At 38.8% G+C, this 15,825-nt stretch overlaps 1 protein-coding gene across 2 annotated transcripts in view; it reads left to right on the top strand.

Moving 5' to 3' along the window:
• Window positions 1-15,825, top strand: part of MAGI3 (membrane associated guanylate kinase, WW and PDZ domain containing 3) — a 251,234-nt gene that overhangs the window by 192,848 nt on the left and 42,561 nt on the right. For both annotated transcript variants that reach the window (XM_060201858.1, XM_060201859.1), the window contains exons 8-12: window positions 1,320-1,414; window positions 2,748-2,936; window positions 9,031-9,636; window positions 10,874-10,905; window positions 14,861-15,017. In XM_060201858.1, the coding sequence (XP_060057841.1) occupies window positions 1,320-1,414; window positions 2,748-2,936; window positions 9,031-9,636; window positions 10,874-10,905; window positions 14,861-15,017 (1,079 nt within the window). The remainder of the gene's footprint in view (window positions 1-1,319; window positions 1,415-2,747; window positions 2,937-9,030; window positions 9,637-10,873; window positions 10,906-14,860; window positions 15,018-15,825) is intronic.

The raw sequence follows: 15,825 nt of genomic DNA, 5'->3' as shown, positions 1-15,825 counted from the left end.
AAACAATGATTATGTAGATAGGCCATAGTATCAGGAATGCAGAGTGGAGCAGGGGGAGCTGGCTTAATGCTTTATGAGGCTCCTCACAGTTTCTGGACACCAGCTATTTAATTAATTAATTGATTTGTTAATTTATTTTTGTGATACAGACAAACTCCAGAGCACTTCCTTTTCCTGGCATGCAGTGATGCCAGGTTATTGAACCTGAGACCTCTGGGACCTAAGGCAGCAAGTCCAATGCTCTGACATGCTGATAGCCTCAAAAAAACTATTGAAACCTACATTGTAATTATATAACTTATTTAATAACTATATAATTATGAAGAAATTGAAGTACAAAAGAGTTGTTCTCTGTTGTAATGAGATAAAAAGCAAAGTAGTTTCTTATTTGCTACAGAACTAATATGGATGAATCAACTTAAAAGTAACCATCAAATTATAGAAGGCTTCTCTGTTCAGATTTCTTGAAAATGTCTTTACAATTGACTAGAGAAAATTAAATTCCAACCCATCTACAATTAATTGCTTAAAAATTAATACAACAGGTAGTCAGGTAGTAGCTCACCAGGTTAAGTACACTTGGCAAGAACTGCATGGGCCAGCTTAAGGATCCCGGTTCGAGCCCCTGGCTCTGCACCTGCAGGGGGGTCGCTTCACAGCCTGTGAAGCAGGTCTGCAGTTGTCTGTCTTTCTCTCCCCCTCTGTCTTCCCTTCCTCTCTCCATTTCTCTCTGTCCTATCTAAGAACAATATAAATAACAACAATAATAATAACTATAACAATAAAAAACCAAGGGCAACAAAAGCGAAAATAAATAAATATAAAAAAATAATATAGCAAATGCCAATTCTGACTGCATTATAAATTAATATTTCTACTACATTTTTATTTATTATTTTTTAATTTGATAGGACACAGAGAAATTAAGAGGGAAGGGGGACAGAAAGATACCTGTGGTATTACTTCACCATTTATGAAGCTTTCCCATTTATGAAGCAGGTGAGGACTAGGGGCTTGAGCCCAGGTCCCTGAACATGGTAATATGTATGCTCAATCAGGTGTGTCACTGCCTGGCCCCCTGTTTTGAAAATATATTGACTATAATGAGTACATTTAGGAAGAATAAATAATAAATAATTTAACAATATTCTATTTGTCTTCTGAAGACTTCTCTAGTAATTTAAAGGTTCTTCCACTATGATCTTTAGCCTTTTCTGTGTTTTATGGTCTAAAAATAATATATGTATTGACACGATAGTATGTTTAAAGTTTGTAACTTTTATCTGGAGCTCAAACTCCTATTTTTCTACATATTACAGTCATCTTAACCAGAAAACCCAATTTGAAAATCCAGTGGAGGAAGCCAAAAGGAAAAAGCAATTAGGACAAAGTGATATTGGTTCTTCAAAACCAGGTAGAACTTTTTCCTTAATTTTTTTTTTGCTATGAATAACTTGTAAAATTTATATGCTGAAGTAATAAAAGTGAATTTGAAGTTTTATTGTTAGGGCTTTGAAATTCAACAGATAATGCATAATTTTTGTCACTGTAAAGATCTTAATAAAACATCTGAACACACTGAGAATACTAAGATTTCTCTCTTGCTGCTTGTATGGAAAATGAAATTGATGAGGAAAGAGACTGAATTGGTTCTTTATGATCCTAAAGTTTTGATTTAAAGATTGAATTATTATCTAATGTTTAAGAGCAAGCCATTAATAGATCTCTAATTCATTATGAACTTTTCTTAGATTAATTTGAGTCTAACGTCATTAGCCATTCAGGGTATTTCATTAACTGATATGAATATGTATTATATAAATCCACCATATTATTTGCCTACATTGTTCATTTCAAGTGGGATGATAAGACATTGGTAGCACTGAGAGCATTTGGGAGACTTTTTAAAAATACATAGGCCTTGAGATTCTGATGAACTTAATCTTATATATCTTGACAAAACTGAAGGGATTTCTTACCTTTGTCTGTTCTTCCCCATCTTCTCCATCCATCACTTGTAACTAGAGGTCTCTCTGGTCATATTGTAAAACAGTAGACTCCACAATTCTGTTACTGTAAGAAACTGTCCTTTCTTATAATTACTATTCAATAAGATTAGTCCTCTTCCTTAAATTTTATAAACTTAGCAAATATTTTATGTTAACAGATATTTAGAGCAGCATGCCTTTGCTAGGCACTGGTACTCAAAAACAGTAGCATAAGATAAGTTTCACCCTCAAAAATTTGCAGTCTATTATGGGAAAGTAACGGTTTTCAAAATGGCAATAGGCACCACCTAGAAGAGAAGGTAAGCTGCAGGTAAACTGGAGCAGATCTGAATCTCAGCTGTGCAAACGTAGATGTGCTGAACATTCTAAAGATATGTCAGGATTTTCTGAAGGAAGAGCACCTATTTTATATTTCCACAATAGCTACGAAAGTTCTGATTTCTCTACATCTTTTCAACACTTGTTATTGTCTTTTGGGTTATAGTCATTCTGATGGGTATGGAGTGGCATACCTATTCTGACAGACACGTGGGTGGATATATAACCTTCCATCCAATTAGTATTTTTAGTCACCTAGGTTTTTGAAGTTCTAACTGTTCCACAACTTTAGGTTTATTTAAGTTCCTTTCCTTTGTGGCTTATTATGTTTGAGCAGTATAAATTATCTTGAAGGTTTTGAGGGCTATGCTTATTGTAATTCTTTTTGTTCTTGATTTTTTTTTTCCTGTTTTGGTACAGATACAGAAAAATCACACTTTACTAGGGATCCATCCCAGCTTAAAGGGGTTCTGGTCCGGGCATCATTAAAAAAAAGCACAATGGGATTTGGTTTTACCATCATTGGTGGGGACAGACCTGATGAGTTCCTCCAAGTGAAAAATGTACTGAAAGATGGCCCTGCAGCACAGGATGGAAAAATTGCACCAGGTAAGATGTTGTTCAGAATGACTTGAAGAGGGCTAGGAAACTAGCAAAGTGGTTATGCAGTAGATTTTCATGCCTGAGGCAACCAAGTTCCAGGTTCAATCCCCAGCATCAGCGTAAGCCAGAGCTGAACAATGCTCTTGTCTTTCTCTATGTGTATCTTTCTCTCTGGACCTCTCTTTCATTAAAATAAATATCTTTAAAAAGAATGACTTGAAGAGTGTTGATACTAAAACCAAAAAAAAAAAAAAAAAAAAAAACAGTGAAAATTAAACATAAAGAGAGAATTATATACCTTCAATTATATACCTGATGAGGAAGATTCTTGTATTTAATGTACATTCTTCTAGAGTAGGAGATATATCACTCAACACAACACTCACCTTACTGAGCTTAAGACCCCAGCATACTGTAGGAGTTCCACTACACCAGTGACAGCTCTAGGTGATGGAGTAATGCTCTGCTGTTTTTTATTTCTTTTTCTCCATATCTGAAATTAAAAGATTGGTGGAATCACATGTGGAGGCCCCAGCACTACAAAAATAAACAAACAAAAATACTTTCTAACTTAAAGTGATTACTAATTTTAAGGTCGAGCCATTTTAACAAATATGTGGGAGCTTAGAAAAATCATTAAATCTATTAACTTTCAAACTGTTTAATGTTGAGATATTTCTTTTCCTGTACTCAATCAAAGGTTTACTAGTCATCTCAAAAACTATTTTGGGATCTGGTGGTGGCATACCTGGTAGAAAACACGTGTTACCATGCACAAGGATCCAGGTTTAAGTCCTTGGTCCCACCTGTGGAGAGATGAGGAGGGTCTTCAAGAGTGGTGAAACACTGTTGCAGGTGTCTCTCTTTTTCTTTCAATCTCTTTTGCCCCCTTCTTGCTTAATTTCTCTTTATGAAACAAACAAACAAAAAAGACTGCCAAGAGCAGTGGATTCATGGTGCAAGCACCAAGTCCCAGCAATAACCCTGATGGCAATCAAATATAATTTAATAAATATTTTTTAAGGCTATTTTTTTAAATTTTTTATTTAAGAAAGGATTAATGAACAAATACATAAGGTAGGAGGGGTACAACTCCACACAATTCCCACCACCCAATCTCCATAACCCACCCCCTCCCATGATAGCTTTCCCATTCTCTAGCCCTCTGGGAGCATGGACCCAGGGTCATTGAGGGCTGCAGAAGGTAGAAGGTCTGGCTTCTGTAATTGCTTCCCCGCTGAACATGGGCGTTGACTGGTCGGTCCATACTCCCAGTCTGTAAAAAAGGCTATTTTAGCATTGGCAAACTAGCTCACCTGGATAATGGTCCTGCTTTGTCATGCTTATGACCCAGGTTTGAGCTGAGCTTCTAACACCCTAGAGCAAACTTTGGTGCTTTGTTGTCTGTCTGTCTGTGTCTGTTTGTCTTATCTCCCTGTCTCTGATAAAACCATCCTGGAGTGGTAAAGTTCTGGTGAAGATAGAAAAAAAAAGAACTTTTATTTATTTTATTATCTTTGTTTACATAGGGTGATTCTGGAGATAAAGTTGACCTATAAAAAATCCTATAAAGTTGACCAAAATCCTATAAAGTTGACCTATTCTGGAGATAAAGTTGACCTATAGGGTTAGGGTTAGGGTATATAAAAAGTGTCCCATCATGATACCTGGTTGTTATGTTATACAGCTGATGGATTTATAGTTGTTATTGTTTTCGCTTTCTTTGTCTTACTGACTATAAAATTAAATTTGTATGTTAAGAATGATAACCATGAACTATGGGAATTCATCAGGAAGGATGCTTGCCTTGCCATACCCAAGTTTAAGGCCCAACGACACATGGATGATATTATGGCAGTAGAAGAGGTTCCAGTGTTGTAGTATCTCTTCACTCTCTCTAAATGAAAAATGAGCAATGAAATGGTGCATGCACAAAAAAAGTGAGATGGAGGGAGAGGCAAGCCAGAGCATGCACTCCAGTTTTTATGACTCTAGGGATGAAACACTCTTCCCTGAGCCTCCATGCCACTAAATTCGTCTGTTAAATAGTTTTCCTGAGAAACAAGAACAGAGGGAAAACACAAAGCAGAACCTCAGACTGGAACTGGTGTATTACACCAAAGTAAATGACTCTGGAGTAGGAGGGAGTGTTCAGGTCTTAGAACATGATGGCAGAGGAGGACCTAGTGGGGGGGTTGGATTGTTATGTGGAAAACTGAAAAGTGTTACATATGTCAGACTATTGTATTTTACTGTCAACTATAAACCGTGAATCCCCCAATAAAGAAAATTTTTAATTAAAATAAAAATATATAGTTTTCCTGAAGTCTTTACTTGATAACTGTTTAAAAGTGTATGTCTGAGGGGAGTCGGGCTGTAGCGCAGCGGGTTAAGCGCAGGTGGCGCAAAGCACAAGGACTGGCATAAGGATCCCGGTTCGAACCCGGCTCCCCACCTGCAGGGGAGTCACTTCACAGGCAGTGAAGCAGGTCTGCAGGTGTCTATCTTTCTCTCCTCTTCTCTGTCTTCCCCTCCTCTCTCCATTTCTCTCTGTCCTATCCAACAACGACAACAACAATAATAACTACAATAATTAAACAACAAGGGCAACAAAAGGGAATAAATAAATAAAATAAATATAAAAGAAAAAGTGTATGTCTGACAGTGTTCATGGCTGAAGGACTTAAAGGAAGTTCAAGACTAGTTACTAGTTACTAGTTCCATTATGGGAATGGTTAAGCATTATTTTTCCAAATAATTTTAATACTTCACTGAGGGATGGTGGTGGTGGTGGTGGAGGTAGTGTGTGTTTTCCACCAAGGTTATTGCTGGAGCTCAGTGCCAGCACAGTAAATTCACCTTTCCTGGTGGCTATTTTTTCCCATTTTTGATAAAGACAGAAAAAATAGAGAGGGATAGTGGAAGAAAGTGAGACATCTGTGTCACTGTCACACGGCTCATGAAGCTTCCCCCCTGAAGGTGGGGACTGGGGCCTTGAACCCAGGTCCTTGTACATGGTGCTGTGTGTGCCCTGCTAGGTGTGCCACTTCCTGGCCCCTTAAGGTTGATGTTTGTACCACTTCCTACATTTTTCTAATCCTTTGTTATTTCACATGCCATAATACTTTAGATGGCAGATAACAGATTATTTCTAACTAGGAAATGGAATCTTCCATACTATATTTTCCCATTTAAGTGATAAAAACTTTTTTTTAATCTTAAAATAATCATATATAGAGAGAGTTATTTTGATTCTATAATAGCTTTTTAATTCTAGATTTGGGCATTTTCTACATTGTAGTTATAAAACATATCTTTCAAGATATTGCATATGTTGAATTTCACAATATAAATTCAATTTTCTTAAAACTTATCTAATTTGCATACCAAAACATTACTTTTATGAAAATTTTGAAACTTTAACCAGATGAGGGAGGGTCAAACCTTTTTTTTTCTGATTAATCTAATTTCTGTAACTTCATAGGTTATGCAGCAAAATTTGCACAAACTAAGGCTTGTTTTTTAATATCATTAATATTTTTAAGCCTTCATGCAATCAGAACAAATTATAGCGCCTTTATTTGGCAATAACCTTTTAAGTAATCACATTCAAATAAAAGCAGCAAATGTATGAGATATCAGAGAACAAACTTCAAAAGTTAAGGCTGCACTAGAAAATTCACAGCTGATGAATGTCAAGTGGTAATAATTCTGCACCCAGAGTGGTCATAATGTACAATCAGGAGCACAAAGCCACTTTTTGCAAGGATTAATTTAGCTGACTTTTCAGTGTCCTAAAAAGTAATCTTTTCATGTCTCGACTCTTTTTGTTACTTGATTTTTCTTCCTTTGAGATCTGAATTACAATAGATTGATAACCCCCCAAAAAATATATTAAAGAGTTCTCATCTAATTTTCAACCTTATGTTTGTTTGGGTTTTGTTTATTTGTTTCTTAATTGCCACCAGGGTTATCATTGGAGTTCAGTATCAGCACTATATGAATCTACCTCTACTGGGGGACTTTCTTCTTCTTCCTCTTCTTCTTCTTCTTCTTCTTCTTCTTCTTCTTCTTCTTCTTCTTCTTCTTCTCTCTTCTCCTTCTCCTTCTCCTTCTCCTTCTCCTTCTCCTTCTCCTTCTCCTTCTCCTTCTCCCTGCTTCTCCTTCTCCTTCTCTTTCTCCATCTCCTCCTTCTCCTTCTCCTTCTCCTCCTCCGCTACCTCTACTGAGGGACCTTCTTCTTCTTCTTCTTCTTCTTCTTCTTCTTCTTCTTCTTCTTCTTCTTCTTCTCTTCTCCTTCTCCTTCTCCTTCTCCTTCTCCTCCTTCTCCTTCTCCTTCTCCTTCTCCTCCTTCTCTTTCTCCTCCTTCTCCTCCTCCTCTTTGTCCTTCTCCTCCTCTTCCTCCTTCCTTCTTCTCCTCCTTCTCTTTCTCCTCCTCCTCCTTCTCCTTCTCCTCCTTCTCTTTCTCCTCCTTCTCCTCCTCTTTCTCCTTCTCCTCCTCTTCCTCCTTCCTTCTTCTCCTTCTCCTTCTCTTTCTCCTCCTCCTCCTTCTCCTTCTCCTCCTCCTTCTCCTTCTCTTTCTCCTCCTCCTCCTCCTCCTCCTTCTCCTCCTTCTTTTCCTTCTCCTTTTCCTTCTTCTTCTTCCCTCTCCTCCTCCTCCTCTTCTTTCCTAATGAATTTGATAGGACAGAGAGAAATTGAGAGGGAAGGAGTGGGGATGATAAAGATAGACACCTGCAGACCTGCTTCACCACTAGTGAAGTGTCTGTCCTTCCTGCAGATGTAGATACAGGACTCAGACCCCTGTTCTTATCTTGATAATGTGTGTGCTCAGTAGGATCTGCCACCACCTGGCCCCTGTTTTTTTCCAGACTAGAATGAAATTTTAAGGACCCTGTAATCATTAGCTTCTTTGCCTATTAGTAGCCAATGGAATTATTTGTCTTCTGTGTACCAAATACCTATACTATGTGTCAAACTTTATATAGTCACTTACATATGATTCAAAGGCTATTCTAACACATAGTAACATTATTATTTTTATTGCCACCAGGGTTATCACTGGGACTTAGTGCTGACACTATAAATGCACTGTAGACAGTGTCCAACTTTTTTCTTCCTATTTTATTTGACAGGACAGAGAGAAATTTAGCAGGGAGGGGGCCAGACTGTAGCACACCAGGTTAAGTGCACATGGTGCAAAGTGCAAGGACCCACATAAGGATTCCAGTTGGAGCCCCTAGCTCCCCACCTGCAGGGGGCTCACTTCACAAGTGGTGAAGCTGGTTGGCAGGTATCTATCTTTCTCTCTTCCTCTCTGTCTTCCCCTCCTCTCTCAGTTTCTCTCTTGTATATGACAACAACAAGGGCAACAAAATGGAAAAAATGTCTTCCAGGAGCAGTGGATTCATAGTGCAGGCATTGATCCCCAGCAGTAACCCTGGAGGTGAAAAAAGAAAGGGAAAAAGATAGACACTTGCAGACCACCTTCACTGCTCCTGAGTGTTACCCTTGTAGGTGGGGAGTGGGGGCTTGAATCTAGGTCCTTGTGTATGGTAGGTAATATGTATATTATATGTATATTCCACCACCTGGCCCCCATTTATATTTTTAAATATTTTATTCAATTTTATTATATTGTATAGAGAAAATTCAAGAGGGAAAAGGGAAATAGATAGATAGATAGATAGATAGATAGATAGATAGATAGATAGATAGCCGCAGCAGTGCTTCACCACTTGTGTAGACTTCCCCTTGTAGGTAGGATCCAGGGACTTGAACCTAAGTCCTTGTACATGGTAATATGTCATTCAACTGGGTGCACCACTGCTCATCCTCTTCAGTTACATGCACTTGATTTTCAGGCTCTCACTCTATACCTTAAAGGTGAGATTTTATACATTTATGTATTCTTGTTAGGGAGGAGTCACAGAAGGGAAAATGACATCTATGTTTGAAGTCTGTGTTTCCAACAGGAAGATTTCTCCAGAATTCAATTTTACATGCTAAATCTCAGTAATTTTTATTTCCTCCCCCACAATTTTTTTTATTTTAACATATTTCCTGGTTTTAATTTTTTTTTAACATTGTGTTTTACCAGGTGATGTTATTGTAGATATCAATGGCAACTGTGTCCTTGGCCACACCCATGCAGATGTTGTCCAGATGTTTCAACTGGTACCTGTGAATCAGTATGTAAACCTCACATTATGCCGTGGTTATCCACTTCCTGATGACAGTGAAGATTCTGTTGTCGACATTGTAGCTGCTACTCCTGTCATCAATGGACAGTCACTAACCAAGGGAGAGACTGGCATGAATACTCAGGATTTTAAGTCAGGAGCAGTGATTCTGGACCAAAATGGAAAACCCGGACTTAGCTTAATCAGTGATCGCCTCAATGGACCATCAGATCCAAGCGAGCAGAGGGCATCCATGGCCTCTTCAGGAAGCTCCCAGCCTGAACTAGTGACTATCCCTCTAATTAAGGGCCCTAAAGGCTTTGGGTTTGCAATTGCTGATAGCCCAATTGGACAGAAGGTGAAAATGATATTGGATAGTCAGTGGTGTCAAGGCCTACAGAAAGGGGATGTAATTAAGGAAATTTATCATCAAAATGTGCAGAACTTAACACATCTCCAAGTAGTAGAGGTGCTGAAGCAGTTTCCAGTAGGTGCCGATGTACCATTGCTTATCTTAAGAGGAGGTGAGTAGAAAGCACTAGGAAAAATCTTCATTGTTCAGTTATGTCTCTTAATAGCCTTTCTTTACAGGTCAGAATACCTCTTTTCCTAGCCGACTTAATTGTTAATATGAGCTTTCCTTAAGGTTCTGTCTGATTGCTTCCATAAGATATCGTTACAGCAATATTTTTAGCTACTAGTGCTGTCATTTATGTCCATTATGAATTTCTTTCCTGCTGTATTCTTCTTAAAATCTGGTTTATGGCTTTAATAATTAAGAGTTATAGCATTGTGCTGCTTCAATTAAATATGCCCTCTAGATTTATTTTACTTATTTATTTATTTTTGTTTATGGTTACCATAATATAAACTGACTTTGAACCATTAGTACTTCATCTGAACCTCTATAATATACTGAAGATGTTTTGGAAAAGTTAGCATCTCTGAATAAGTAAAATGTTAGATGGTGTGTTAATCTGTTCTATAAAAACAGTCATGATATCTGACACTCATAAAGCTTTTATCTTAAGCTTTAATATCTGTCTGAAAATGTTAATTAAACCCCACAGTACTCATGTAAGAGAAATACAGTTTTTATTTTCCAAGGTCATCAGCTGACATCAACTGCTCCCCAGACACTATAAATCCACTTCCAAGGACTAATCACAGAGTTGCATTTTAATAGGCTTTCTTAAACCCATACCTTTGAATAACTAGTATTTTAAAGAATAAAACTGGACCCTTTACTCTTTTGTCTCTCTGGATTTTAGTCTTTTTGGTTGACGTAAATGAAAGATTTAACTTCATTGGGATATTTTTCCGTATCCTCATTTGTCTAAAATATTTTTGTTTCTTTTCTGGGTGACATGGTAGAATGTGTTTAGAATGAGGTGACCACTTTTTTGTGAGTGCTGAAGTTATCCAGGTTTCCAACAAACATAATGACCATCATCAAGGGAGAGTTTGGTGTCAGGCAGATTTGATGTCACTTTTCTCTCACTGTTCCAGTGATTGGTTCTGTGGTATTGGGAAGCAGTGTGATGCTGCTTGAGTTTTCCTTTACCTCGTCTCCAACATAGTAACATGTGTACTTAGGATTGTCATGAAAATGAAGTGAGGTTAATGTGTGGTACATAAGAGATGATGGACTTAGGGTTTATTAACCTAGTAAAAGTTCCAGTTAGTTTTATCATAAATATTATCAGTGTTTGTGATCTAGGAATGCTTCCTGTTTTTAAATTTTGGCTCATTTTCTTTAAGGTCCACCTTCACCGACTAAAACTGCCAAAATGGTGAGTACTCAGTGATTCTTACATGCTTCTCCCCATCACAGAGAGATACCATATTCTCCTCTATAGGAGCAGCCCACTATGGTGAGATTTTTCTGTAGGGAGAGACAAGAGACATGGAGAGACCAGATTCCCCTCTGTAAGAACAGCCCACTGTGGTGAGGATTTTCTGCGGGGAGAGTTGGGAGGCACACTGCCTGGTGTGTGGCAGAAACAGAGGAAGTGTGAGTTGGAAAGAGCCTTCTCAAGAGATGTGCACTCTTGGGCAAGTATTTCTTTTTTTTTTTTTTAAATTTATAAAAAGGAAACAGTGACAAAACCATAGGATAAGAGGGGTACAACTACACACAGTTCCCACCACCAGATTTCCATATCCCATCCCCTCTCCTGATAGCTTTCCTATTCTTTATCCCTCTGGGAGTATGGACCCCAGGTCATTGTGGGTTGCAGAAGGTGGAAGGTCTGGTATATGTAATTGCTTCCCCGCTGAGCATGGGCATTGATAGGTGGATCCATACTCCCAGCCTGCCTCTCTCTTTCCCTAGTATGGCGGGGTTGTAGGGAAGCGGAGCTTTAGGACACATTGGTGGGGTTGTCTGTCCAGGAAAGTCCGGTTGGCATCATACTGGCATCTGGAACCTGGTGGCTGAAAAGAGTTAATATACAAAGCCAAACAAATTGTTGACTAATCATGAACTTAAAGGCTGGGATAGTGCAGATGAAGAGTTGGGGGGGAGTCTCCATTTTGTAGATAGCTAGTAGACATATTTTAGTTATATTCCAAAGGGCCTGTGGCTATACTAGTTTTTTTTTTTTTTCCCTGATCCTGAAATCTAATAAGCAGGTGAATCCAAGTTATTGTCTGGGGAAGATGATGTCATGGCTGGAAAAAGGACCAGAAAGCTGGATCAGGGAAGAGAGTAGCTCCCAAATATGGGAAATGTGTATAAATATTGTTGACTGTAAACCCCATTGATGTGATCTGATCTGGGGCCCATATTCAGCTTAGGAGCCTATGTGACCTCTGCATCCCTATAGATTTGAGCTCACATTCTGTGGTCATGAGTAGGAATGTTCCAAGCTGCCCCAATATCAGGACCCATCTTCCTTAGGTGTGGCATAGAGTATGTTGTCCAGTCTCCCTTTGGAGAATGGAACATTCTCTACCATTGTTGATCCAAGTTGAGGGCAAGGTCCTATGGGGGCCCACAAAGAGGTATTTTGTGTTGTTCTGATAGAGATGACCGGTAACAATGGAGAGAGGGATTTATTCGAGGTCTAGGCCCATCATATCTGTTTGGGAATCTCAGGACTCCCCAACTAAGGCCCCAGCTGATGGGGTGGCCTGATAGTGACTAAAGAGTCATCGTTAAAGTATGCCAGTCTCAGGCAAGTATTTCTATTGGAGGAATACTGGAGGCTCACACTACGAACTATGCTGTCCTTTAAATAGTACAATGAGTACCAAACTCAGGGGTCCTTCACTTGATTTGTGTTTCAGAAGAACAAGGATAAGAAGCAGCTAAAGGAGGGAGCCAGACAGTGGGGTACCCGGTTAAGTGCACATAGTACTAAGCCCAAGAATCTGGATATGAGCCCCCACTCCCCACCTGCTGGGGAGTTGCTTCACAAGTGGTAAAGCAGGAATGCAGGTGTCTATCTTTCTCTATTCCTTTCTATTTCCCCCTTCTCTCAATTTTTCTCTGTCCTATTGAATAAAATGGAGAAAATGGCCTCCGGGAGCAGTGGATTTGTAGTGCCAGCACCAAGCCCCAGCTATAACTCTAGAGGCAATAAATAAATAATTAAATAAATAAATAAGAAGAAGCTAAATGCTAGAGCAAATGATAAACCTGATAGCCAGAGAGAAAATATAATAATTTCACTTAATTTCATGGGGAGTATAAATACTCCTTTTTAGTTATCTTTCTTACATTTTAGCACCAAGGAAGACTTTGCAGAGTAATTTCTTTGCAAAAGACTTTGCAGTGACTTTCTGTGCCCTATTATCAAAGTGATAAACTGTTGGGCTTGCAACAGTGTTCACTTTTTTGCTTTGACATTGTGTTTTGCTTTGACATTCTTCTGAATACTGAGTGTATGTTTCAGGAGGTAGAGAGAATAATACCTGTAAATAAAGGGTGCATCACATAGTACTCTTGTGAAAGCAGTGCACATGTGTAGCTGCTTAAATATCCACCACTATGTGGATAAAGACAACTGTGTATGAAATCCTTATTTAATTCAATTTGAGGGGTGGCAAGTTACTCAGTAGAAGGTTGCCTGCTTTCCCATGAGCGTGATTCAGTTTTATCCCTGGTATACCGCATGGGCGTACTGTAGCATCTCTCTCTGTCTCTCTATTTCTGTCTCTGACTCTGTGTAAAAAAAGAGCCTGAAATGGTGACACCTTGGCAACAATAACAAAATAGTAAGATGTTGTTTGACTGGTTTGGAGTATATCATCTGTAAGTTGAAAATTGCCTTCCCTAGCCATCTACCAAAAGCTATTAGAAGAGAAACTACTAAAGGGATTAATTTTTTTCTAGCCCATCAAATAAGAGCTCCTGCAGATTTGCTGCTTTACAACTCAAAATGAAAGAAAGACTGCACTTTTATAGACTGTACCGCTTATGCCCAGAGTGAACAGAAATTCTTTTTGCCTATTCAGTTGAAATTGCACCTTTTTTTTTTTTGTACATTTCACAGGCTCCTCTAGTAATCGTGTTTAATTCGTGTGCTACTATCTCTTTTGCACAATGGATGCTGCAGCCCTTAAGTCTTCATAAGCTTCTCTTGACTTCCCGCTGCTTCTGACAGAAGCTCCACAAGTGTGGGGGAGGGAGAACTGCTGCTCTTATACCTCCATCTGACTGTGTCAGTCTGTGAAGGAACCTTTTGGCATAGCACTTTATAACAACTGTCCCCTCACCACTCCCTTGCCAGCTGTTGCACCTGCATTTTAGTCAACATTTACTTGTTTGTTTGTTTGTCTATTTACTTTGGCTAGAAATAAAGAGAAATTGAGAGGGAATGGGGAGATAGAGAAGTCAGTTTGCTTGGCTGTTGTTTTGGGAATATTCTCTCTGGATGGGAAAAATACTGTTCTGTTTTCCCTTGTCTAATTGCCTGATGCTGCATTTCCCTCCATTTTTAAAAAGCCCCCCCCCCCCCCCCCCGCCACGGCCCCTTTCCTGCTACCAAGGTTATATCTGGGGCTTGGAGCATGCACTACACTGCTCTTATCCAGCAACCATTTTTTTCCTTTTTTTTTAAATTATTTATTTTTTTAAGTGTGCAGTGAGAGAGTAGAAGAAAGAGAAGGGGAGATACCAAAGCAGTGTTCCACCACTCTAGAAGTTTCTCTCCTGCAGGCTTTCTTATGTGGTGTTCTAACTTAGGTCTTTACGTATGGCAGTATTTGCACTCTACTGAGTGAGTCACCTACTGACTCCCCAGTTTTTTCTTAACATTATCTGAATTGGCAGTGATGAGTTTTTATAGTGTCATCTTCAAAACCTAAGTTAGAGTTACTTCTTAAGTGTCTCTGTTGGAAATTAAACTCAGTTCAGTGAGTGAGGAGGATGGGGTTTATCACAACTTTTATGAAGTGATCCTCTTGGAGTTTCCTCCTGTTCTACTTAGAGATGCTGCCTTGTGCTGTGTCCTTGTTTATCTTTCTAAGTCACCTTGTATCTGGGTAGGGGAGAGAAAGAACAAGACTGCTTCCCTTCTGCAGGCACTTTGACTAACCTTTTCTAAGTTAAGTTTGTTTTAACCAAATCCACATGGCCATGGAAATGGATTTCTGTATAAGACTGTAAATACATTGTGGCTTTGACCCTGCTACTTAGACAGCTATAGCTGACATATGTGGTTCAGACAGTAAGAAAAAAGTCCACGACCAGTCATCTGGTTGTCTTGTTTAATAACTAAGTAAGGCCTTTTTCCATTTCAGAAAACAGATAAAAAGGAAAGTTCAGGAAGTTTGGAGGCCGTAAATGAGCCTATTCCCCAGCCTATGCCTTTTCCACCCAGCATTATCAGATCAGGATCCCCAAAACTGGATCCTTCTGAGGTCTACATGAAGTCTAAGACTTTATATGAAGATAAGCGTAAGTAGTTGTGGAATGTCTTGAGATGTAACAACTTAAATTTTGAGTGTTTTTGTTTAAACAAGTACTATCCCATCTCTCAAAACCATAATGAAATTATTCTAGCTTCTTGCATCTTTTTTTTCAAAACCATGTATTAAGTGCCCATCTCCCACTCAGCATCACCATAGGTAATACAAATGCAGAAGTAAATAGTTACATAAACATTGTACCCCAAAAGACTATTAAATCTCATTGGGAAAGACAAATATATAATCAAATAAGTACAAGTAAAGCCAATATACGCCGTGGTTGAAGGATGAACAGAGTAAAGTGGAGTCCACAGTAAGAAATTGTCAATGTTACCAGTGTGAAGGGTAGGAAGTGTCAGAGACTTCTTTATATAGGAAGCTCAGGTTTAACCAAGTCTTCAGAGATGAAGACGAAGACGTGTTTATGAGAAAGTGAAAGGGGTGGCCCAGGAGGTGGTGCAGAGGAGAAAGTAAAGGGGAAAGAAAGAAAGAAAGAAAGAAAGAAAGAAAGAAAGAAAGAAAGAAAGAAAGAAAGAAAGAAAGAAAGAGAGAGAGAAAGAAAGAGAGAGAGAGGGAAAGAAAGAAAGAGAGAAGGAAGGAATAGCATTTGCACGTTGACCTTTCCTGGCCTGCTTCCTGGGCTCTGGTTTGGCAAGGGAAACCAAAGAGCAGGAGCAGATAGTGGAGGCTCAGTTATGCAAATGGTTTTTATCTACAAGAATGATTTTATTGAACTTGTGTTTTAGAAGAATTTATTAGCAGAGATTAAAGAATGAATCAGAGGGCTGAGGAGACAG

This window comes from Erinaceus europaeus, chromosome 11 (genome assembly GCF_950295315.1).
Source record: "Erinaceus europaeus chromosome 11, mEriEur2.1, whole genome shotgun sequence".
NCBI classification, from domain to species: domain Eukaryota; kingdom Metazoa; phylum Chordata; class Mammalia; order Eulipotyphla; family Erinaceidae; genus Erinaceus; species Erinaceus europaeus.
This window is presented reverse-complemented; position numbering and strand designations above follow the sequence as displayed.